General features: G+C 40.4%; 1 protein-coding gene across 1 annotated transcript in view; it reads right to left on the bottom strand.

Moving 5' to 3' along the window:
- LOC140237094 (probable methyltransferase TARBP1) overlaps positions 1-22,644 on the bottom strand; it is a 33,003-nt gene extending 10,359 nt beyond the window's left edge. The window contains exons 1-16 of the mRNA XM_072317036.1: positions 22,609-22,644; positions 19,068-19,477; positions 17,823-18,561; positions 17,001-17,066; positions 15,270-15,422; positions 13,816-13,969; positions 11,009-11,141; positions 7,845-8,031; positions 7,218-7,438; positions 4,968-5,131; positions 4,133-4,227; positions 3,340-3,519; positions 2,737-2,917; positions 1,952-2,181; positions 1,116-1,298; positions 123-328 (exon numbers count right to left, since the gene is read on the bottom strand). Of these exons, the coding sequence (XP_072173137.1) occupies positions 123-328; positions 1,116-1,298; positions 1,952-2,181; positions 2,737-2,917; positions 3,340-3,519; positions 4,133-4,227; positions 4,968-5,131; positions 7,218-7,438; positions 7,845-8,031; positions 11,009-11,141; positions 13,816-13,969; positions 15,270-15,422; positions 17,001-17,066; positions 17,823-18,561; positions 19,068-19,465 (3,290 nt within the window). The 5' untranslated portion in view covers positions 19,466-19,477; positions 22,609-22,644. The remainder of the gene's footprint in view (positions 1-122; positions 329-1,115; positions 1,299-1,951; positions 2,182-2,736; positions 2,918-3,339; positions 3,520-4,132; positions 4,228-4,967; positions 5,132-7,217; positions 7,439-7,844; positions 8,032-11,008; positions 11,142-13,815; positions 13,970-15,269; positions 15,423-17,000; positions 17,067-17,822; positions 18,562-19,067; positions 19,478-22,608) is intronic.
- Between the last annotated feature and the right edge of the window lie 3,206 nt (positions 22,645-25,850).

Here is a 25,850-nt window from a genome sequence, read left to right as displayed (position 1 = left end):
GCTGTAAGGTCTGGTGAGTTTTTTCACCCCTCTCCTGCATATGAACTTGGATGATGTGCTACTTTCGCCTAAACTCTTCTCCAATAAGGTTCAACAAACAACAAAGTTTCAATCATACTGACCGAACAGATTTGGAAATGGTTGGACCAAACAGCACTGCCTCCCGCAGAATGTCAGAAATGTTCCTTAAGACGGTCATGGCATTGTAGCGACGGTCCTTGGGCGGACGTTGGAAGAAGTGCTTGGACAGCATGTCAGCCAGGTGTGAGATGAGAACGTTGACCATACCCAACCTGGTCTGGCCCTGACTCATGATCCTGGAAGTGAACTGTGGACAAGGACATTTCCAGTTACACTTGCAGGCCATCCATCCTATATCAATGTTCCGCACATTAACAGTAAACACCAGTATGCTTACGTATTCAAATCTATGAATATTCTTTTTCCTCAGTGGTGGCTTACTGACCATACTTTCTATCAATGTGTACATAATTGACTCTTTTTAAGGCTTGAAAAGCAGTTTGCAGGCATGAGTTCTTGCTATATTGGGTAAAGCTGCACAGCAAGTTTTCTATTTGTCAGGCACAACCGGGAGAACATGAAATTTGCGTTGGATACGTTAGAAGAGAGGTCTGGCACCTCTGCATTGATGATACCCCATTTGTGGCACAATCCCACACTTGTCGTTTAACATTTATCCACACATTCATGTAGGTTCCGTCACTAGTACTCCTCATATTTTACCAACAACACATCAACATATCATGACAAATTGAGAGTGTTAAGCCACCCCGACAATTGTGCGGATTTGGGTTTGCACATGTTTTGCACATTGACACCAGTCGAAACAAGCTTTGTGACCAAAAAGGGGGAAAATAGTGACTACTGCAAGAATATCATGGCAATGAATACCAATACATGAAAGTATAATGTAAACATGACATGTCAATGCACATCCTGCAGAAAATGCATTTTGTGAACTATTTGTAACTTCGACCTGACTGAAAAGGGACTATGCGACACTATATAGCATGCAATGACAAGCCATAATGCGGGGTAGCGTGGAAGCCAAATTTGTTCAAGCATCAGGATGGCTTTAAGCTGACAAATCTGACCTTCTGGAGGGTGGCATGAACTTCTGACCCCTCTCCATGCTGAAGTAGTGCTGGCTGATACGTCAATGCGACAAACGCCTCGTACACACACCAGAACGTCACATTTGCAGTCCATCCATCCAATACTGTGGTCCAGGCTGCATTTACCCCCTCAAGGCACGATGGAATGTTCCTCTCTGCTACCTAATAGTGACAAATTTAGAAGAGATGACAATTACTTTACAGCTGTACATATTGAAGTTGATATCTTTTCTTTAAAATCTATGACATCCAACATCCTTCATATTTCATATATTTCAGACACTAAATTACCAAGTTTCTTTTGTAAAATCAAATCTTATCTCAATAAGACCATAGCAAGCTACAGACTGCCATAACATGAATAGGAGAAAAAATAAATAAATAAATATCCACAGCCATATGGAATTTATCATTGCTCATGGTGTTGAGACTGTAATTCGTTTACACTTGCATATATCTTCTTCTGTTAATGCACAGTTGTCTGTTTCTTTGCTTCCTGTATTCTTAGGTTTTCTTGAGTTTCAACAATCAGAAAAAAATAACAACAAAAACAAAGATATATTCAAATCCTTTCCCTTTGAAAAGAGATAGCTTAATGTAGTTAGTGATGATCTCCTTGATTAGTAAACTGAACTCCCACTCATAGCCTGCTAGCTGGTTTAATCTACCCATATTTCTCTGTGATATCCCATTGTGCTACCACGGAATACAAGCACCTTGTTCATGCCTGATAGACAATGATTACGCATGTGATTATTTCATCCTTAATGTATTTCATTCTATTTTTTGACACCGTCTAAACCGGTTTCCATTACTTTGTCAATGAGGAGAGTGGCACACTTGAGCAGAGGCACAGCCTGGACACTGGACACCAGACCAATGTCCAGCAGGTAGCCGGAAAAGACGCGCTCCAGCGACTCCGAGTCCAGGCGGCTGCCCTCTGCGTGAGGACCACTCCGCTGGACCAGGGTCAGGAGGCCTTCCCACTTGGTCTGGATGAGACCGGATTGGATGCGGCCGTGGTCAGACACGGCTGACCCAAGTCCTGGTAAGGCAGACACAGATGAGGGAAAACAAAATGTCATGCTGATGAGTCTTTGGTATCTTCAGAAATCTCAGCTTTTTTATTTACACACTATCTGGGAACTGCTTGAGCTCAAGCATCACATTTCATTAATTCTAAACCAGTTTGATCGATTTTTAAAAACAGTGAGAAACCTCTCCTTTTTTCCTTATTCTTGAATCTTTCATATTTTTTGTTTCCGCTTTTGTATGATGAATGCTACAACGTCTGAATTATTATACAGCAGCACAGACTGTTTTTATTGCCTATGTATTGACAGAATAACTCCTCCGGCTCACAGAATATTGAAGTAATACAATTTGGAGCACTGTGTCTTCTGCTTTTGGCAACTATTCATACCTCAAAAAAGCATCTTAACAATGGTAAAGACAATTACAAACTTTAAAACTTTTCTTTTCTTTCAATTCTTTCAATAATTTCTTTCATGTAGCAACTGTTTTCTGGATTTGTCAGGACAAAGGTCATAGTTTATTAAGTCTCACAAGCAAATATTGTCAAAGGTCATGGTATACTAACCTTTGCTCTCTCTGGATGAGTCCTTGTGTGCATTTACTGAAGACTTGATGCCAAGGAGTGCATCTAGGAAGTCCGAGGGTGGGGGCAGCAATGGGGTCGGAATTAAATCGTCCAGTCGCAGGAGCCAAGCAAGGAGAGTGGTCAAGATGTGGTCCCTGAACTGACCACTACGGGCAGAACCCTACAAGAATGACAATGATGCACCAAATATTCACCCCTTATACTCCCAGCTTTGTGTCCACTTTTTACCACGTGAAAAATAAAAGTATAACAAAAGACATATACAGGAAAGAGTGGGTTTCGCATTGCATCAGATCAGTTATTTGTTCCTCTTCGTTTTGTTCTTTGTTTTCTTTTTCTGACATCCATCATATAACATGTAATGGTCACGGTTATGTTTCTCATTGAAATCAGAGTACGCACAGGTGGACACACGTTTACACATCACTTTCACTAGCTCATCATACATCTCCTACAGTGATACTGACAAAGATATATTTTTGCTCTAACAACAATGCCTGCCACATGATGCTACCTGTGGCTCACACACTCACACACAAAAATGATAATCTCCAACATTGATTCAAGTCTACCACAACTCACCTTGGGGCTTTCGGTCACCCCCACGAGGAGTTGGACACCATCAATGAAGAGCCGCTTGCCTTCTGTCAGAGCCGCGGTCAGCGACACGTCCCCTTGACCGTCGCGGCCAAGTCGCGCGGCAAAGGAGAGCAGGGAATCGAGGAAGGAGCCGTACAGGGCAACTCTGCCGACATCGCGCACCTTTGAATCAAGCATAGCAGATTTCCAAACCATAAGGTGAAAGAGAAAAATCTCTGCAGACATTTTAGGAGCTTTTGACCCCAATGGAAAAAGAAGGACCCTACCCTAAGCCCACTGCCTACAAGAAACAAGTGGGTACTGTGCAAACTCTTTGATGACATCAGAATCTCATAGGAAATGAGTTAACTTACAGAGGTGCAAAGGCACAAACACAAATTTCGCTATGCCAGTATTAGGCCATTTTGTAAATTAAAGCACCCTTCATTAAGCAGAAAAATGTAAATTGTGTGTCCTCTCACAAACAGCAGAGTACACAAACTCTAGCAGGCTGCATTATACTTTGGGGAAAGGGCTTCTCAAACAAATCCTACTCTCCTGTTAAAATTTTTTAAAAGAGAATGAACTGACTCCTGTAATACTAACCTACAAGTTTTGCAATTTGGGGGATTTACTCCACTTCAAAGTAATCCTGCCCTATCCCATTCACCATGCTTTGCACATAGAGACACAGCTACCATCCAGCATTCAGTAACATAATCACACACAACAATCATCAACACAAGGTTGTCGATCTGTTCATATGATCTGAATTGTTAATCATTATCAAACACACCTGAGATTCCTGATTTGCCAGCAGTCGCCTGAGGAGGTACTGGAAAATTTCACCAAGAGTAGAGCTCAGCATTGAAGTAAGGCATGACAGTAGATCTGAACCAAAAAGAGGGAAAAATTAGTAGTGGTCGCACTGACAAAACTTCTCGAAGTTTAACTTAAAGAGCACTTTGCAAAGTTTGCTCTTCCGTTCACACTGGTGGCCAAACTTCTCAAAGTTTCAGTTCTCGATGAGTTCTTGACTTTTTGGTCACTAGTGCGCATGTGCAACAAAGCAGAAAGCGCACACCATACAACAACTGATTGTTAAGTAAACAATGTGGAAATGATAATCCCAATGAATGCATGCTTCAGAGACACCACCCGCAAACAGGTGGTAGACTGGTCACATGACAAACTTTTCAAAGTTTCGGTTGAAGTGTTCAAACTACACAAACTTAACAAACACTTGAGGGGGTACTACAGGAAATTTCCCTAGTTTGTGTGGGAAGTTCAAAAGCAGTCAAAGCATTCTCTAAAATTAATGACATAAATCCAATTTTGGTGCCTGCATCCTTCCCACATTAACACTAAGTAATGCAATTAATTACGGTTCATAACCTACATGGTAAATACCACAAGAAAGAAATAGCAAGAAAATGAAAGTTCACTGAACCACGACCTCTAACAACTTTATTTCTACCTTATCAAAAGGCAAAGGTTTCATTCAAGGACCACTTTATTTTATTATTATTATTATTTTTTTTAGTTCATCCTTTCAGGAACGCCTGCCACTGACTGTTTATACAACCTGGTTGCCAACGGTAACAACATAGCTAAATCCCAAATGACCTCACCTAGGTGACCTCCTTTGTCCCAGGAAGCCATGTTGGATTCTCGGAGGAGCATCAGCAGCAGCTGGAGGGCCTTGTCTGATTTGAGGGAGGGCTGGTAGATGTGGCTCCCAACCCGACTCAACACCTCTAGGAGTGGGAAGAGGAGGTCCGATGCTGGGAGGGAGCTGAAAGGCAGGATGATAGGACGTAGTGCCCAACTCAAAGCCAAAACATAGTTCTCAGATGGACTCAAAATTACTCTTTCACCATTTAGAATTTAACTGAAATGCATTGAAAGTGTCTACTGCACACTTACCTGGCTGATGTGATTTGCCAGGATATCAATTTTTTTTTTTGAAGTATTTTAAGATCAAAGGTGTAAAATTTTAATCACAGTACACAACTTTAATTCCACAACTGTCCTCCCCATTCAGTAGTAGGTAGGTAGAATATTACTTGATCCTCTATGTCCTTGCAATCACAATTCCAAACAAGCTGCATGCAATTCACTCTAGCACAGGAGATCAGTGTATACTGCTGTGGCCCTGTCGATTATCGATAATCAGTTATAAAAAAATTACGTAGCAACCATGATCTGGTATGATCTGAGATTGTAGTACTTCTGGCAAACCCTCTTGGCTAATATTTCACAATTTAGTTGCTACCCAACTGAAATTGTGCTACTGCAGCATTATTTCACACACTTCTGCATAATAGAGCAAAATTTGACAGTTCTGCAGGCATATGAGAATTATGTTTTCACCTTAACCCATAATGACCTGGGAAATTTTGCTTCAGACATTTAGACTTCAATGCATATATATCTGTTAAGGGGTGAGTACTAGACAGGACTGGTTGAATTCATCAATTAATGCAATGTGAACAACATTGAAAACAAACAAACAAACAAACAAAAACCCTGAAATTTACAAAAATGGAGCTATAGGAAGGAGAAACAGGAACTGTAATGCCCTAAATTGTGTTGTAAAGTTAAGAATCAGTTGTAAATTTTATAATCACAAGGCCTTTGAGAATTCTTCAACAACATAGAAAAGACTTAGATACACACAGCAATGGGCTGCAGAGAACAATATGATTGCTGATTCTTCCATGTGAAACACTAACATTGCATTTAAAATGTTTTAAAAAAAAGTGACAAGGAGACAGAGTAGTAAGATGTCCTGAAGTCTCCTCAAGCCTTGTAGCACTTTGCTTGCTTGACTGCACATCCACTGGTTTGCTTTCTTTTAACAATTACTGTATACGCCAAATATTTTGCGAGGTTTTTATTTTCGCAAACTTTGCGAGTCAGGTACTATTTGCGAAATTAAAGACACACGAAAATATTGACACTGATCCCCGACGTGAATGTGACGTACGCGTGTACTCTTCTCCGTTCAGTACAGGACTCCACAATCATGAATTTAACCACTCGCGAAATCGTCAGGAATTTTCGATTCGCAAAAATTTAGACTCGCGAAATATATGGCGTATAGAGCAAACTCTGTCTATTTATCCATTCCTGAGCACTACAGCACCAATGTGGGACTGTCACAATGTGAAACACTCTAGTGTGTCCAGATAAATTCTAATCACAGCCAGGTTAAGATGGGACTTCAAGTAAATGCCATGAAATAGTATCAGTATTATTAGTGCTGTTACCATTACCATCTTCTTCATCACTATCATTCAACTTATCATCATCATTACCTCCATCAGTGAGGTTATGTTTCTGCTGGCACTGCCTTGCCTGTTTCCAGAATAACACAGAAAGTTGTAAATGGATTAAGATGAAATTTAGGAATTACACGAAAAGAAGGAACAGACGATTTCATTTTGGTAGTGATCTGGACCATCATCCGGACCCTAGAATTTTTTTTTTAAAATCTTTGAAAGGATTCTCTATCACTGGCAAATTGGGTCAACAAATGAGAATTCAAGCTGTGCATATTTGAGTTTGCACACTCAAGGCACAGCAGGAAGCTATGGTAGAAAGTAGAGACACTAAAAAGGATTCTTTATTGTTGGGGAAAAAGAGTCAATTTTCATTTGCAGCATATGTACAGATGGGTGGAAATGATGCAATTGGCAGAGGTCTGTGCTCTCCACTTTTCCTATACATTTGCCATCATTTATGATGGCCATGATCATGATCACTTTCTTGTTCTTCATCATCATCATCATCATCATCATCATCATCATCATCATCATCATCATCATCACCATCACCATCAACATCAACATCATTTTCACAATAATTGTTGCACCTACTTTTTCTGGAGATCAGAATGTTGAGCATCCATCACAAGAAGGACGATCACAGCCACCCTCTGTGCCTTGTGAATATCTGGCAGGTCGTCCGCCTCTGAGAAACTGGCAGTGGGGTCAACGTGAAGGTGATCTTTGACCTCCTGGAGCGTTTGCTGCCACAGGGATGAAGCAGGCTCTGGACCTCCCTCTGAACTGAAGCTTTCATTCAGAGCATCGCAAACCTTGGGTGTGCAAGAGCAACAGAGATGCAGGTATATATGAAACAAAAGCAAATAAAATATACACTACCTGCACACATTAATATATCTGTGAAAACAAACTGAAGAAATAACACACAACAACAACAAAATATTGAGCAGAAAAGCATCCAACTATTTTCTGTCAAAAAAAAAAATGCATATGAAAGCTCGAATTTTTAAGGTAAGTTTTTAATCCAAGTGTCTACAGAGAAAATTCAAACAATACATGGGGACAGATTGGAACTCAAAATCATTCAATGAAATAATAAACCAGAGAGCTTTGGAAATTGATGGTAGATAGCAGACTTGAAAGGTTCCCAAGGAAACAAACAAACAAAAAATACAACAACAACAGCAACAAAAAACCCCTCAATGTTGGTGTACTTGCCTCCTTCCAGAGTGGTGACCCTCTCTTCAGAACATCTGTTGCATTGCACGCTGCGAGAAGACCGGACACCTGGCTGAGTGAGACATCGCTCCAGTCCAACAAACGCATGGCAGCCCTGAGGAAGAAGCACTGGATGGAGCTGCGATATCCTGTGGGACACGTCAGGAATCCCGTAGATAGCTTGTCTCTGCAGGGTGATAATGATCCATTACAGTAAACAAAACTGTTTAAGGCAGGCTTTGTACAGGGTGCCTAGTTGCGGCAGAGGCCATTTCATTCATTGGTGACAAGGCCTAATCAGGTGTCACTTCCAATATCACTTGCGAGTAACTCCTGCTTGTGTTCCAAAGTGGGACTAAGCACACATGATGTTCACTAGCTATTCTAATGATGAATAAAAGTGCCCCTGCCAGAAATAGGCACCCTGTCGCAAACTGGGTAGATTACTCTAGTGCTATTTCTAAGACATTTATCCTGAACCTCCATAAGACAGTTTAGAAACCAATTTCTTTCCCCCCCCCCTTTTTTTGAGTGTGTCTGAGTGCCTTGAGTGCGTTGAGAAGAGAATCATTCAAGGGATGGTCGAAAGGAAGAGAAAAAGGGGTAGGCCAGCAGCAAGTTGGTTCAACGACATCAGGAAGTGCACGGGAACAAATATCGTTGGCGCTACTAGAATATGATATTATAATATGATGCATCAGGCGTTACCCCGGGGTACCGAGTACCTCGGGTTACCGCGTTGTTGTGTAGCGCCACCTCACGTCCACTCGAGGACAGCCACAGAGAAATGCATGCACCTTGTGTGCGTGTACATAGTCATGCCCATGCCACTGCATGTTATATGATGCATGCATGGCACGCTGTGCTAGCAATAGTATGTACTTCAGTGCACTGCAGTGCAGTGGTTAGCGCTGCTAGATCCAGTACCAAAATAATTTCCACTTTTTGGCAACCCAGGGTACAACCTTTTTAAAAGAATAAATAATTCAACAAAATGGCTGATTTTCATTTGGTACCCCGGGATACCATTTATGTCATCATATGTGTATGCAACGTGACAAAGAAGAAGAAGAGCTTGTCAGTGTGGGTATAAATTGTTAGTCTCTGAGCTTTGTCAAACTCCCAACTCTTTTCTATAGTGTTGAGTTTGGTAAGTAGCCGCACAACCCATGCCAGGACAGCGCACCACCTCCATCGGTTGTAATTAACCCATTGAAGATGAGTCCTGAGAATACTTGGGCAGGTGTGTTGGGCAGGCATGTTATAGCAAAATCAGTCCATCCTCAACGGGTTAATAGACCACCCAGCTCGTGACTGCGGCTTCCCTGAACAAATTGTGCTGCTTGTGGTACAAGACTGCCCCTTCAGATGCTGTCAATGTGGCCTTGACGGAATTAAAGACACAACAGACAATGCCCTATCCTGGCTTAGCAGCATAGACTTACAACTTTTGCATATGCCATATAATAAGAAGAAAAAAAAGTCTAGTAAGTCTTTAAGTTTTTGTGGAGAAGATATACTCTTTAATTTAATGGCAAAGAATGTTGACCAGTTTTGATTGGCCCTATATTGATTGACAGATTATTTTACATAAAAGGCTAGGGGGGCTACCAGTCTTTGAACTCATTTGTTATTTATTGGCTGAAAGTGTTCTGAAATATAATACATAGAAAGAAAAAAGATTCCTCTCCATTAACCAATCAAGAAAGCCCTCTCAAAGAGAGAAGTTCAGGGGACCCTTACGCTTGTTTTGTGTGCAGACTGCAGAATACTTTCATCAATACAAACAGCCAAAGGCTTTTTGTGAAGAAAACCAGCATGAACGTATAATGTGGGACTGTATGAGAAATCATGTGTAAGAGAGAGAGAGAGATGGTACAGGCGAGATAAATTCTACCTATTTCAGTCAAAAAAGAGCTGTAAAATTGCATGAAAATTTGTGAGATGAAGGTCGTAATTGTAACACATTTTTGTTTACAAAATCAAAAGCTTTAACGCTGAGGTGGGGGGGGGGACTTCTATCTGTACAGACCTTTTTTTTTTTTTTTTATATCAGAACAGGGATATAAGGTAAAATATGGTAAAATGGAAATAAACCTGCAAAGATGCATAACATAAGAGAATGCATGTAAATATACATGTAAATGTAAGTTTATACTACAGGTATAAACTGATGTACTACAGTATACCATGGCCAGCACCATGTTTTAAAAAGGGGGGGGGGGAGTTTATATTTATGCCACTTCTGGGTTTCATCAGCTAACAAGCAAAAAGAAAAGAAAAAAAAAAAAACGCCTCAAGCACAACTTTCAGATTTTCAGCAATTTTCAGTCCTGTAAGAGTAATAGTCCTTATAACATGAATTACTCGCCCTTTGTAAATGAAATATGATTTCATCTACTTGTGAGTTAAGCTCTTATGGAGAAGTGTGTGATACCGGTAATTCTTACCAGAATTTCCACCAGAAATCATGGAAAATGCACTTAATCTTACAATCACCTATTCAGTGTAAAAGGTTTCCAAACTTCCAAGCAATGTGTACATCATCCTGTCATGAGTATTGAGGAACAGTTGCCGAATTCAATTTCATAAACACAACTAGAAATGTCGCTATGGCGACTGGTATGCCTCTGCCATAATGCATGGTTGTTCTGTACAATGTCTTCACAATGTGTGATGACAATTTCACATAACTGGCAAAATATTGAAATGACAGGTTTGTCACATATGTGTAAAATGTTCACTTTCCTTGAACTAGGATTGCTATATTGTTTAAGCGTGCAGGTACATGTATTTGGGGATTTGAGGATTTTTACTTGACTTTTGACCCTTTTATAAGTTTGTGCATTGAGTAATTTTCAAGGTAAGAAGAAGAAGTGTAAATTCAGCATAAAATAGAAATATTTTTGCAATTTAGCCTGACCTTTGACCCTTTACCTTTGACCTTTGACCTTCTGGCAGGAAATTTCCAAGAGAATCTCCATTACGTAATACATGTATTTATCAAGTTTCAAGAAAAATCCTGCAAGCATTGCATATATATATATATATATATATATATATATATATATCCATGAGGAAACCTTCGGGCGGAGGCATAATGAAGACAACAAAAATCCACAATCATGATAATAACAATGATGATAATGTAATAATAATTTTACTTCAACACGAAGAGTGAAGTCTTTCCCCAGACAGGGCACTGTGGAATGTTGGCGAGGGCTTCGGCAATAAACAAGATCGTGACTGGACCCCAGGGCTGCTCACAGATTAGTGTCAGCAGATCAACCAAGAAACCTAGACAGGTCACAAAAATTGAAAAATAAAAATTCAATGAACTAGTAAGTAAACTGACACAGGTCTCCCAGTCACTGTCATTGACATCTCATATGTTACACATATTACATATTTGCCATATGAAATAATGATGACATTCAAAAATATTTACAAAAAAAACCTACCAGCAATGATAATGTTCATTTACTACTACTACTACTACTACTACTACTACTACTACTACTACTACTACTATATTGTACTATTACTACTACTAGTACTACTATTGCTACTACTTCTACTACTACTACTACTACTAATATTGCTACTACTTCTACTACTACTACTACTACTACTATTGCTATTATCATTACTGGATTATCATTATTATAACAAGAATGTCAGTGACAATAATGATAGTCTTCATTTCAATCATTATTAATCTTCACTCCACAAACAAATATTGGCCATGTTACAAATGTCAGCTATGGCAATGCCCATTAAGACACTGTTATCGCAGTGTGCATGGATAGTACAAAACCGCATTGTCACCATGGCACTGATATATCTTGTCAACAACTCATAAAAAGCCAAAAATAAACACTGCCTGAGAAGAGAAGACTTTCAACAGGCAATACAATTTCAGAGTGCATTTATTACCATCTCCAGCACATTAAATGCCTTAATTGCAGAGTTTTCCTCCAGAAGGCACAAAGTCCAGAGTACAGCTTAAAAAAAAAAAAAAGCAACTGAATATTTTTCACTTCCAGATTAGTCTGTGGGTATCTACATTTTGTGCTTTTGCGGTGTTTAGATAGTTTGATTCTCATAAATCAATTCATCTTTCATTCACTACAGATGACAAGGCCACCAAGCATTCAAGAAGTATGACATTGTCTGCGAGGAGTCCTTTATACAGAGCATAATATGCATGGCTTTCATTTTAGTATGATAGGAGAGCAGGGAAAGCACGGTAAGGGGGGTGAAGGTTGGTCAGGGAATGGGAATGGGGGGAATAATGAATCCCGCCAGCAGTCATCCCCAACTCCCTTCCCTCTGGTCACATGACCAATGACTGTGTACACACATCTCCATGCTCTCCCAAGGGGCGGTGCAACGTGTGCAGCCTACTATCCGTCGAGCACATGGCATGACATGTGAGTGTACGGGGAGGGGGCTGAGCCAAACTGCGGTAAACTCATATTTTTTCACATCAGCGGACAATCACCTTTTATTCAGCTCACTTATTCTGCGTCTCTCAATTCTCATTTCCTCCTCCTGTTTTGTAATTTGACTTTATGTGGTCACAGAACTACCCTTGCTTTTGCTTGGAGGCCTTCTGTTTTTTTTCATCAAGAAGACATCATTGATTTATTCAGATGGTAACTCAGCACGAGAGAGAAGAATTCTCGGATAGATGTGGTCGCCATAAAATGGAAACACCCTGGCATTTTAATACTTGTTCAATTTGTTATTCAGTCACAAATTCTACATAAATGTGCTCCACCCTTGAAAAAAAGAATGATTATATAATAAAACATCACTGTTTTTTTAATCAACTATCACCACTGTTCTTTTTTTTTTTAAACTTTCCTCCTCTTTCAAGAAACTTTGTGTTCTGAAGACTTTATTTTCAAACAGAATTTATAAGAGAAATTGAAAAGAAATACACAATAGAGTGAGATATCTTGGAAAGGTGTGGTCACAATGAAATGGAAACACCCAGGCATTTGAATACTCGTTCAATTTGTTGGGACAATGAGAAACCTCTTATGAAATATGAAAGAGCATGTAATTTCAAGAAGGATTCAACGTTTATTTGATGAAAATTGGTTTTCAAATGGCTGAGTGGCTGAGATATCAAAAAAAGTGATAATAATAAAAGGCGACAAGCCACGTCTTTTATTGGGATCTCTTTGTTTCACCTTGTTTTTGGATATTTCAGCCATTTCAAAACCAATTTTCATCAAATAAACTTATGATACCCCTTAGAATTGCATGCTCTTTGACATCTCGTAGAGAGGTTTCTGAATATCTCGCAAAACGTTAAAAGCTAAATCCTCACCTCGACCAGAACTGTACACACCCTTTAACATCACAGTCATTATGTGTGCCAAATTATTTCTGAATCGTTTACAAACCAGAAAAGAAAGGGAATCTGCAAGGGGCACTGTTACCATGGCAATGCACTTTCTGCTACTCTTATAAATTTGTCTGGCATGACTTTCATACCTTCATACAACTTACTAGAGCAATAATGATAACAAAGACTTTTTAGTCACCTTGTGAGATACATAAGCAGCAAGTACTCAGAGTTGAAAAAAAATAACTAAACACAATAACAATAACTTTAAAAAAATGACCTATTACTGAGCGATGTAATAAACATAAAACTGAATACTTGAGATCAATGGCACAGAAGCATATCAAACACAAAGTTTATGATACACATAATTACTGCAAGACACATGTCAGCATACAGTTTTCTTTTTCATATTATGGAAGGTGGGCCTGTTTCGTTATAAGTGGCATGACTACAAGTTCCAATAATTGCTGTTGAAAAAATAAACAGAAACAAACATTCAGTTGCCATGAGGGTCCAGGTTGTTGCCATGGCAGCAGCAGTTTTTGCCAATTACAAACACTGCAAAAATGTTCTCACATAGCAGGCCTCTTGGGCCTTGATTTGGCTCACGTGTATGGGTCTCCGACGGCAGCTGAGAGATGCAGGCCGACATGAACTTGGTCAGCGCCAAGCCAATGGGAGGATGCTCTCCTTGGGTGTCCTCCGGGGCCTTGGTGTAAAGGTACTCCTCATGCAGGGCATTCAGCAGCTGGCCGAGAATGAACTGCCAGAAGGGGAGGAACAAGAGCCACACACTAATGTCAAGATCACAGGGTGTTTAGAGCAAGCTGCAGTCGTGCCCCAATTTATCAAAAATATGCTATTTACTGCAGCTTGTAATGTGTACTTTAAATAAACTGACATGAGCGTCGCTCTGATAAACTGATCAAGACAGGAAGAGTATCATTTCCACACACACACAAAAAAAAAAATGTATTTAATGATTAGAGATAAAGAGAGAATTGAGATATTACCAAACATTTAAAGCACACTGAGAAAGCTCACTGACACAACAACACCACAGGACAGGGAGTTCGACGTCTACGAACATAGGGTTCCTTCTACATTAACATACACACCTCAATACCGTAATATCGACAATAACACTATTAACCCACTACTCCTACACACACTCCCTTTACCCTGCCAGATATCAATGCAGCCTTTGCTTCAGTCAGCTTACCATCCTTCATCCTCCTACACAAAATCTCAAGAGTAAGCAGACTCTCTCGTCCTCATCTGACGTTCTTAAAATTCTACCCTTTGCATCTAACACTTCACTGTCATAACACTTCATTGTCAACATTAAAAAAAAGTCAACCTCTAAAAAATGCCACTCTTCTTCTAATTAGAAGATGTTCACTCAGGGATAAACCAACAATGCTCATTCGGCATTAGAGGTAAAACATAGCTCTCAGGAGGGCTCAAAATTCATCTTCCATCATTTGGAATTTACTTGCAATACATCGAAAGGGCCTACCATGAATCTTGTCTGGCTGATAAGATTTGCCAGGAGAATGAGTTGTTTTGGAGTAGAATCTATCTTGAGATCAGATTTGTAAAAGATCGCAGTACACAATTTTAATTCCTGAAGCACTCTCCCCGTTCAGTAGTGGGTAAATACAACGTTCATACGATGATCAATTGGGCCCTAATGACTGTATTTCCCAACAAGCTGCATGCAATTCATTCTCGCACAGATGACTGATGGATACTGCTACCGTCCCATAAGTAATCAATTACGAAACACTATGCACCAACTACTATCAACATTATCCTCTGAGATTACATTACTGTTAGTGTACCTTTTATACTAATATTTTCATTATTACCCAACATTTTCATCATTACCCATTTGGAATTGTGTTATCACAGTATTATTTCATCCATTACTTACGCATGTCTGACCATTTCAGAGCAAAACGTGTATAGTTTCTACAGGTACTCTTTTCTTCTTTACAACAAAAAAACCATCAAAAACTGTACCAAAGTTTGTCAGACTACAGATGAGGTATCAGTTTTACCTTGAGCCCATCTTGGCGAAGCAGGGAACTCTGCACAAGGTCCAGGCCCAGAAAGTTGGCAACACCAAGCCTTGTCACCGTTTTGCTCTGATGGACAAAGCAGCGCTGGTAGAGAATGCACAACCAGGTGGAGTGCAATGTACACCCAGCATTGTGTTCTGAGTAAAGAAGACATAAAAATACATATATCGGTATTTCCACAGTAAAAGGGTACTTTCCAGGGATGTCTGGACTGTAAGTTTGGTCAGTTCAAGTAAGATATGTTCACCACTATGTCTAGAAATGGCATAAAACACAATGTTCAATAGAATTTAGGGCTGTTATTATCTTTTCTAGTTAATATTAGGCCATTCAGTAGCAAAACAACAAATTTTCAGTGAACATTTATTATTTGACTTTCTTCTTGTACACTGTATTTATAACATAGATGTCAGTCCAGCTTTAAGACATTTGCCCCAAAATTTTCATTTTAACATAAAGTCTAATAGATTGCTAGTTTGAAGCAATTTTGGGGCAAAGTTATATCTTATCAAAGTGTTCTAAAACATCACATTTTTTTTTTTTGTAATGAATAGTGAAAACAGAAAATAACCCAACATCCCTAAAATGAGCCATTTTATTGTGGAAATACACATACAAATTTTGTTTTTATTTTGATAATTCAGAAAATGGCAACATGAACACAGCATGGACTACTGTAAAGCAAGAAGCATTCATGGCACAAAATTTTCATGAATTGGAGCCAATGGCCTTTCTCATGGCATGAGATTTTGCAATTTGCCATCAGCATCCAATGCATTATAGACAAATAGTGCAGACAAGAACTTCTCATGCATTTTAATTTTACAAATCTTGTTAAACGTGACATTCGTAAACTTAAAATGCACAAGAAAATTTCTTCCTTTACAGCAGCACTACCTACAGTACAGCCAACCCATGTCAATCATGACGTACAGTTGTAAGACTTTGTGAAGACCAACATGTTTCAATATATCCTAGTAAATGTATGTATGTATCATTGTTTCACATGTACTTTGAAGGCCCAGTCACACTGCCCAAAAGTCGCGTAAACGCATGAATCACGCAAGAAATTTGGTTGTGCGTGCTTGTCCGTCGAGAATTTTCGCTGATATACGCGATGAAAATCACCGATGAATTGTGCAAGAACTACAGAAAGATCACACAAAAATCCCTTACAAACCACGCACTTTCAGCGCATTGGCACGCAAAGGCCCCAAACAGGGCGAATACGTGGTTGTGCGCGACGACTGAGGTCCACAGAAAACCATGCATAATCTGCGCATTATCACTTATAATGAACTGAGTATTAATCGCAAATGATTCGCGCATGAACGCAATAGCGGCAACATTTTTGCGAACGATCACTGATACTCCACACATATTTCATGCATTGTTTGCTTAAGAACCATGCAAACTACGCAAAAATTACGTAAAACAGCGCAAAACTGTGTAAACTTTTACGCGAAGCCAAGTTTTGAGCTGCTCAAAACCTGGAATCACGTAAAGCGCTGATCCGGCACACATCAGTGGACAACTACGAAGGTTCCACGTCAGACAAACTCATGAAATATTTGCGCATGTATCGCGTAAGGCTCTAATTTCTTACGCGATTCATGCGTTTACATGACTTTTGGGCAGTGTCACCGGGCCTCGAGTGAATAAGAAATATGGCTATGGGGATGATGAACACACAGACACAATACCTTTGATGTTTGAGACATAAGTGGCTCTGGCTATGTTGGCAATCCGTGGTAGTACCGGCATCACAACATGGATCTACAAAAACAATGGCAACAATCATAGGGTACTGTATGTTTCGTCTTATAGTACGACAACATTTGATGGCCTGGCTAGGGGCCTGTAAAATAATAAGATGCAACAGCAATTGTACATAATCCCTAAGGCTTACTTAATTTGTTCAACTTACTGGCATTGATACCCATTTGAAGAAGTTTTTATGAGTGTGCACACACAAAAACACACACACACACACACACACACAACCATGCACCAAGGAATGCATTGTAATGACAGGAATTTCAATTGAAGAAAAATGTATCATAATTATATCCAATCACTGAGCACACATATCAGCTCAGTTACAGATTTCATAATCCATATTAGCATACATTTATGTGAAAAGAGTGCTGATTTTTTTTTTCACACAATCAGATCACTCTGCGAGTGTCACGCATAGCATTAAAAAAAATAAATAAATAAATAAATAAATGAGTCGCTAGACAGTACGAACACTTCTGTTTTGTCTTTGGCCATATGATGAGATGTTAATCATGAAGAAGTGTATCTCCCATCACATCTTTATCAACAAGAGGTAACATAACTTTTCTCCTTCATTGAAGTAATTGTGAGAATTCATTCCTAAGATTCAATTTGTTTCTGAGGCAGGTCAAATAAAATGTGAGATAACTGCGATATGACACAAGACATCAAATAAAACATATGCAACAATCAAAATATGATTTAAATAAAAATTAACTGTGCATAATTTCCAAGTTGAGTAAAGTTCCATACCTGCACTTCATCAAGTGTTTCATATATCAGAAAAAACTCCAGCCAGAGTCTCAGGAGCTTGTCTTTGGAGGAAGGATTCCAGCTAAAGAGGGGTTGGTGGGAGGGTTCAGATTCACAATCCACGGGAATGAGGCCATTACAAGTCGCTGCCACATCAACAGCCCGTTTCAGGAGATACGCAGCACGCTTGCGAGTTAGGGGATTGGAATGGACCAGCCCAACTTGGACCAGTTCCCAAAACGTCGTGTCCCTCAGGAGTCTTGCGTCCGACTTGTGCATGTTCTTGTCAGTATCCGAATCATTGCTTATGCCATGTTTTCCATTCTTGGCGCATGGTAGGAATTCATCGGATAGGGCGCACAGGAGGAGGAAAACGTTTTCATTCATTTCCTCAGAGTAATCTCTGGCTCGCGAATGCATCTTCAGCACTTGCTTCCACGTTAAGTCTTGCATTTCCTCTTTGGTTCTTTTTCCTGCTCTCGTGCCGAGGGAAGAGTTTGCGAGCTGGGCCAGCTGCACACACATAGATGGTTCAGCTACATCCAGCATGTCCAGCATTAAGTCTGAAAGGTCCCGCCACGAATCTGCGTCCTTGTCGCACATTCGACCTTTGTCTTCCTCAAACTGCTCTGCAACCCTGCTGAGGACAGTCAGGGTCGATGATATGCTCATGTCACAAATGTCATGCGCAGTATCCTCATCCTCGTGGCTTGAGTGACCCCCACCATGATGCTCTCCCCTGGAATGAAAGGATCCCAATATGTCATTTCACAGGATACGCATAACAAGTACAATTGCTAGTGACCACTGTGTTGAAAGAAATTACACAAGTGTGAAAATCAGTCACTACACCTCTATCACCAGAGACATACAGATGTTCAATAGACAAATTATATAATGAATTTAGCAGCTTTTGTATAATTCACACCATAATTATGTGTAATATTTTAGCATAAAGTATGTAACAATCTTGTCCATAAATGTCAATAACAAATTTTACTTTCATGTAACTTTCCAATAAAATCAACTATATTGACCCTATACTCAATATCACTATCACAAAAGTTTCAATTTTAAGAGTATTAATCTAGTCTACATACTTATATGTCAAAGTTACTTGAAGACTTTAATGCATATCTCTGTCCTACTAGAATGTTCTGTACACGTAAAGAATTTCCCCAAAATATCTATGAATATTTGACTTGCAATGACATATCGAATGAAACAGAGAGGAAAATGACATACCTATAGTGCAAGAGACTCTCTCTGCACTTTGTCATCACAACATCACCTAGTTCCGGCTGATGTAGTCTAAATGGAGAAGCCACACACATAGCTAAAAACTCACAAACTGCTTGGAAAACATGCCCTTCACCAGCATCCCTATTGCCACGGCCACTGTCCCTCACCCAGGCTCGGGTCACTGGAAAACACAAGAGCTTGACAAAGTCTAGAACCTCCCCCGACTCGACGAGCTCTGGATTCCTTTGGAACATATGAGAGCAGAAGCCAATCAGCTCAGCGGCATCCTGGGGAGACCCAGACTGGACAATCTGGGTAGCCTTCGCAACAGCACCCCTGACGATCACCCCAAGTTGGGCATCGGGGGGCATCCCCAGCAGATCAAAGAAATTAGCTGCCATACTGCTGCAGGCCTAGTTTATTGAAGAAAGAGAAGACAACACTTATAGTAAAATATCTAAATGTACCAGACATGTCTACTATAAAAAAAAAACAACAACAAGGTTTTCTTTAGCAGGCATACAAAACAATGAATAATATCTATGTGACATGAACTGCTTGGTTTCATTACTTAAAGAATTGTGAAATTACCTTAAGTTCCCTAATTTCCGTTTCATACAGACAACTGAAATGATGGTTCTTGATTGGTTGTCACTCACAGGTAAAAACTGATTTAATAAAAAAGAATCTGGGGTGTGCTTGCTTATTACATATCTACCATCCAATTTTCTTGGTTTAATGAGTCCATTTCTTATCCTCAGTCGTCTTCTTCACTAGAAATTGACAATTTGATCAACGAGGTTTCCCAGTTTTGCTGCCTGCAATTGAGTCAAATATTTGCCTGCATTTAAAAACTGCAAAATCAAAAATCAGTCATCGTAACAAATGATAAGACTATGTGAGCAGATCCTAGGCTATAAATCACTGTATGCCAACGTAAGGAAAAATAAGGGTTTCAAACTGAATAATCTAGACCACTGAATAATACATTCACAAACTCATACTTGTAGATACGACCATAAACATGTAAATACTGCAACATGAACTTTAGAGTTGAGCCTGAGCATTGTCCCATGGTGATGAAGCTAGCTGACAACGCTTGATAAGCGCCCCAAGCTGCTTGGTACAGGTAGCTCTCCTAACACTGTATCCACACTGATCACAAATCTGTTCTCCCACGTTGGTATTTTTCTTACTGCTACATATCATAATAAACGCAAACAGAGGGAAACTGACCACAGATGAATCTAATTCATTAGTGGAAAAATGAGCAAAGAAAATGGGATTCCATCAGGATTCAAACCCAAGACCTCCTGATTGCTAGCCCAGTCTCCAAACTGTACCATGCATCTGGCACCACTGCTCAGTGCCACGCAAGCTTGTGCATTTCATATAAGCCCTGTCTGGAGAAAAAGTTTGGCATGTCTTCACCACTATAAAATGCTGCCCCCTATTGGTCGGTCAAACAGAAACCAACCCAGGAAAGAGTTCCTTATGTACGTATGTAACCCCCCCCCCCCCCCCCACCACTAACCTAGCTAGGACTCGACTCCTGTTCCGTGTTACTCTGCTGGGATAGTGCACAGAGATCAACATCAGTTCCCTACCCTAACCCTCAAGGCCTAATCCTAACCCCGGGGCGCTCCTTCACATAGCTGTACCCTAACCCTGATTGATAGAACACACCAGTCTTGCCCAGGAGATATGGCAGACATGGAACTCTTCACTTGCCCAGGCTGGTAGTTTCTTTGACTTTCTTCTTCTTCCTTTAAATTTTATATCTTCAATCAAAGGGCCATGCAGCCTATCACAGATCAGTCATATGAAGTCGAAGATGAACCTATCTTGTGTTTTGTTTCCAGGAGGAACATGGTTTTACTCAAGATTGGTAGAGTGTTACATAAAATTGCAAAAGTTTAAGCCAAACTACCAAAGACACAGTTGTTTGATGATGTTGATGGGTTGGGGCAAGAGTTCCATATGTTTAGGGTTAGGGTTTACATATACTAGGTTAGGGTAATAATAACAATGTTGATCTCTGTGTCTGCTAGAGTATATGCGGACCCTAACTGCGACCAGCCCAAACGTAAAGTGCTCCCACAGTCAGTGTATGCGCCCGCCACACGGCTATGCGGACCCCGGAGTCCTAACGTTTACTCCTACTAGTCTAGGACCTAGAGTAAGAACCCCAATCTTCAGACGGCCTCCAATATCCGGACACTTACCACTTATCACAAGGCAGGGCTATCCTGGGTTTTAGGGGTCTAAATTATTTTGGGCTGCTAACTTCAGCACAGGCATAGATACGGACTATGGAAAGCCAAATAGGATTAGGGTTAGGGTTAGGGTTATAGGGTTAGGGTTAGGGTTAGGGTTTAGGGTTAGGGTTAGGGTTAGGGTTTGGGTTAGGGTTAGGGTTAGGGTGAAACCATTTTGGCTTTCCATAGTCCGTATCTATGCCTGTGCTGAAGTTAGCAGCCCAAAATAATTTAGACCCCTAAAACCCAGGAGTCGACTGTCACAGCACAAGCATATCACATCGTTTCACATACTAGCACACTCGTTCACCACACAAAAATGCCTGAGTCACCTCCAAAAATCCATCTAAAATCCCAAATTTTGCCGTCAAAATCAAGGAATCGCCGTGATTTTTCCAAGCGCGCACATATTAGGGCCCGTGTTAAGAATCGGGGTCGCCGAAAAAGCGCTAAAAATTGAAAATTACGCCATTTGGTTGCAAGATTTTTCGCTTATCGCAAGCTCAGAGTGTGATGGTATCCTCAAAAACACAAAAGAAAAACAAAATCTCCGTACGTGCCGATGCAGTGAATGAATGTACAGGGGCTGAATGCAAGTGGAGAGTCCCCAAACTTTGGACACGAACTGGCGCCGCAACATCCCCAATGCAACCTTGCGTCAACAAGGTATGGCGCGCGCAGATTTTTCAGCAGCCTTGTATGCGTACTGACATTGCACGCGTGTCCAGATTTTGGAGACGCTGTCCGAATTTTGGGGAATTGACAAGGTGATTAATATTTGGGGATTTTGTGAAATGTTACGATCGGTTTAACAAAATCAAAATTGCGAAAAATTAGTTTGATATATGTGACAAACATTATTATTGATTTCATTTTGTGGAAAATTATTCGAGTTGAATAAATATTACAAAAAAAGCTTAAGTGTCCGAAAATTGGGGCTTTTTAGTTTTACTCTAACGTTAGGTGGCGGTGTGGGGTGCATATGGAACTCTTTCCCCAGCCTGACCTCTGTCCGCTTAAATTCATTGGAAATTGAGAATATACCCACATTAGCTACAATGATCCTATAGTATAGAACTAGATCTAGTGACTGCGCAAATATTTTCTCCACTCACTCCCTTCTACATCATTAAATTACAAACATATTTTTGAACTTATGGGACTACACTCATGACTGCCTTAATGACAAACCAACAATGCGGTTACATCACTACACGTGGTTTGGATATATCATAGATCTAGATATTCTTTCGAGTACGAACTGAGGTTTATGTGAATAGTTTCACCTTCACAGCATAGCTAATGATAGCAGCAGCGGTCCCCAGTCATGCCAGTCAGCGGCCCAGCGTCCATCCACCTGCACACACGTAGTCCACTTCCTGGACTGTATTCGTAGTGTGCCCGCGTGTGTACGGACGTACGTTGATGGTGTCTGTATGCACACTGTATTACACAATTCACCCCTCCTGATTTTTTTCGGGAGTACCAATTGGTGGAGTGTCGCAATCAGCGGTTGGGCGCATTGGGTGGGTGCCGAGTGTGTGGGGACTGCGGATGATAAAAATCGTCCAGTATCTGGACTAGCACACACGTTGAACGTGGCCTCCGAGTCCGACTTCGGCGAGTCGAGCTAGCTAGACAGGATACCGAACGTGACACCACCAGAGAGGTGAGAGGAGCTCACCTCCCTGGTATATAGTACACACCTGTGCTACCGCTTCATTCGTGAGCTCAGCTCAAACCCTCACACGATCGACATCACTGCACAAAACACGTGCAGGCCTGGTCAGGAAGGTGAAAAAAAAAAGTAATCCAACTCTACTACGTGTACTTATTGTCAATTTCAATTTCATTTTTTTTTTTCACAAATTATTCACATGTAACACAAACCCCTCATGGGGACATGTATGTTTTGTACATACTGTATAGATATTACCCCCCCCCCTCCCCCCCCCCTCAAAAAAAAAAAAAATGAACCAGTTTGATGTATACATGGAATGTTGTGTGGGACCAGGGAGGTGAGATCACCTCCCTGGTGGGACCTTGAAAAAGCACCCCACCCCCCCCCCCAAAAAAAAGATACTACACGCAGATGTGTGCGAATGATATACAATGTATACATTGTAAACTGAAGGGCTGAGATGAGAAACAAAAACCAGAGGGAGGTTGGGAAAAAAGAGAAGGAAAAAAAAAATGGAGGGAGTTGTGACATACGATGCAAGTATAGGGATTTGTTGGTTATTAGGGAAGGAGAACTCTTCTTCTTCATACAGCACTTCCATTTTCTCTGTTAATATTCAGTTCAAGACATAACTCGCAGGGACAGTGTCTTGAATTATGAACAGAGAAAGATGCACCAGTGGAAAGATGCATGTAGGCCTATGGGTTGGCCTTTAACTTAGAGGGCAAGGGAGCCGGAAGCGGGGGGGGGGGGGGGGCGAGGGGGCAAGTAGTGCCTCCTCCCCCATGTGCTCCCTGTAACAAATAATCAATCAATTATTTAAAGACCAAAATGAATAATATAAAGGGCACTTTTCTTGTCTAAAAATTGCCAATTTGATAACTGAAAAAAATGTGAACTTTTCGTCCCTAACGGGCCGGCACTTACACTCCAAGTAAATTTAGTGTATATAGATGGTAGCCTCGCATCCTTCGAGTGTGCCCCCTGAAACATACCTTTGATAAACCCTTTCATTTTTTTTTTCATTTTCTTCATAGCTTTCTAGCAACATAAGAATATTTTTTGATGCACGTTTGAGTTTTTAATGAATACAAATCAGACTAAAACCGAATGGCAAAGTGAAAGTGGCCCACCATTGCATGCTGGCGCTGATCTAGCCTAACTGCACGCAATGCACCCAGCGGCTCATCAGCATTAAGTGACCAATCCCAAGATGGTCAAACGAAAAACACTTTTGTGACTTTACTATGGAAATTTCCAACAGTTTCGGCTCATTAATAATGGATTATCGTTAGAAGCAGCTGTCAGTGTTCGTATGCGTTCATGAGAACGAAAATTTACGATGATTCTGAGCGTCTCGCGTCGTTCGCGCTTATAGGCCTAAATGTGTATAAATACATTTCTGAAAAATTTCTGAAAGGATATTGCATTACAAATGTGACTTCTGTTATTTTGAGTCAATAACAGCGTAATACAAAATTTAGTTGATAAGACGTGAAAGTCTATATATAACGCATTCCGAAGCGCTCGCTCGCTCGCTCTGCCCGTAGGCCTACTTAGTAAAATGAATAGTTTTCATAAGTTATGATCTCAGTCCTTATAAGCAGTGATATTTTTACTTATATATAAGTTTAATTCCTTAGAAATTTGTTTTTAAATGCTCTATAAACACGACTTTTATACTCTGTTTTTACAAAAAGTCTCTACCGTCACATAAAATTAGGCCTAATGTGTCGGCGTAAGTTATATTCATGGTCCTTCGCAGGGATTTTTTTTTACTATGTTTAATTCCCTAGAAATTTGTTTTTAATGCTCCGTAAACGCGACTTTTTTAACTCTATTTTTACAAAAAGTCCCTACCGTGGGAGGGGGTATCCCTCCTCCCCCCCCCCCCCCCCCGATCCCCCGCTCGGTCGCTTCGCTCTCTCGCCGACGATCTCACAGGTGCTGTTCGTTATTCCGAAGGTTCGTTATTCCGAAGGTTCATTATTCCGAAGGTTCGTTAATCCGAAACACACAAATTCCCAATACCTAGAGGTTCGTTAATCCGAAAATGAAAAAGGGTTCGTTAATCCGAACATATAATGTGGCATTATTCCGAAGGTCCGTTATTCCGAAGGTTCGTTTATCCGAAAATGAAATAGGGTTCGCAATTCCGAAGGCTCGTTTATCCGATAATGAAATAGGGTTCGTTATTCCGAAGGTTCGTTAATCCGAAAATGAAATAGGGTTCGTTATTCCGAAGGTATGAATTCCTTGATCCGAAATGAAAGAGGGTCCATACCGAACCTTAGTAATAAGGAGTTTTGTTTCGATTTCGGATTAACGAACCTTCGGAACAACGAACCTTATTTCATTTTCGGATTAATGAACCTTCGGAATAACAAACTTTATCACATTTTCGGATTAACGAACTTTCGGAATAACGAATCTTCGGAATAACGAATCTTCGGAATAACGAAGCTTCGGAATAACGAAGCTTCGGAATAACGAAGCTTCGGAATAACGGACTGTAACCCGATCTTACACTGTCACATAAAATTGTGCCCCCGTCGAGATTTAGCCCCCCCCCCCCCAAAAAAAAAAAAAAAGTGTTCCCGCGCACTTGTTTGTGTGAGCATGTGAATGGCGGGAGTGACCATGTGATCGGACAGGAGGCCATGTTGAAGGTTATGAACCATAAAAGGTGCGAGGAGACCCTCTGCTTGTTGATTTGATCACTCTCATCGACAGATCTCATCCATTTCAGTAAGACATTCAGTGTCCTTCGTGATAACACTCCAACTTGGATGAAATGCAACTGGCACTTTAAAATGTTAATGTGCTCATGGCAGTCATGCGTGACAT

The sequence above is a fragment of the Diadema setosum genome, chromosome 1 (genome assembly GCF_964275005.1).
Source record: "Diadema setosum chromosome 1, eeDiaSeto1, whole genome shotgun sequence".
NCBI lineage: Eukaryota > Metazoa > Echinodermata > Echinoidea > Diadematoida > Diadematidae > Diadema > Diadema setosum.
The sequence above is the reverse complement of the archived record's forward strand: the minus strand, read 5'-3'. Positions and strand labels throughout refer to the sequence as shown.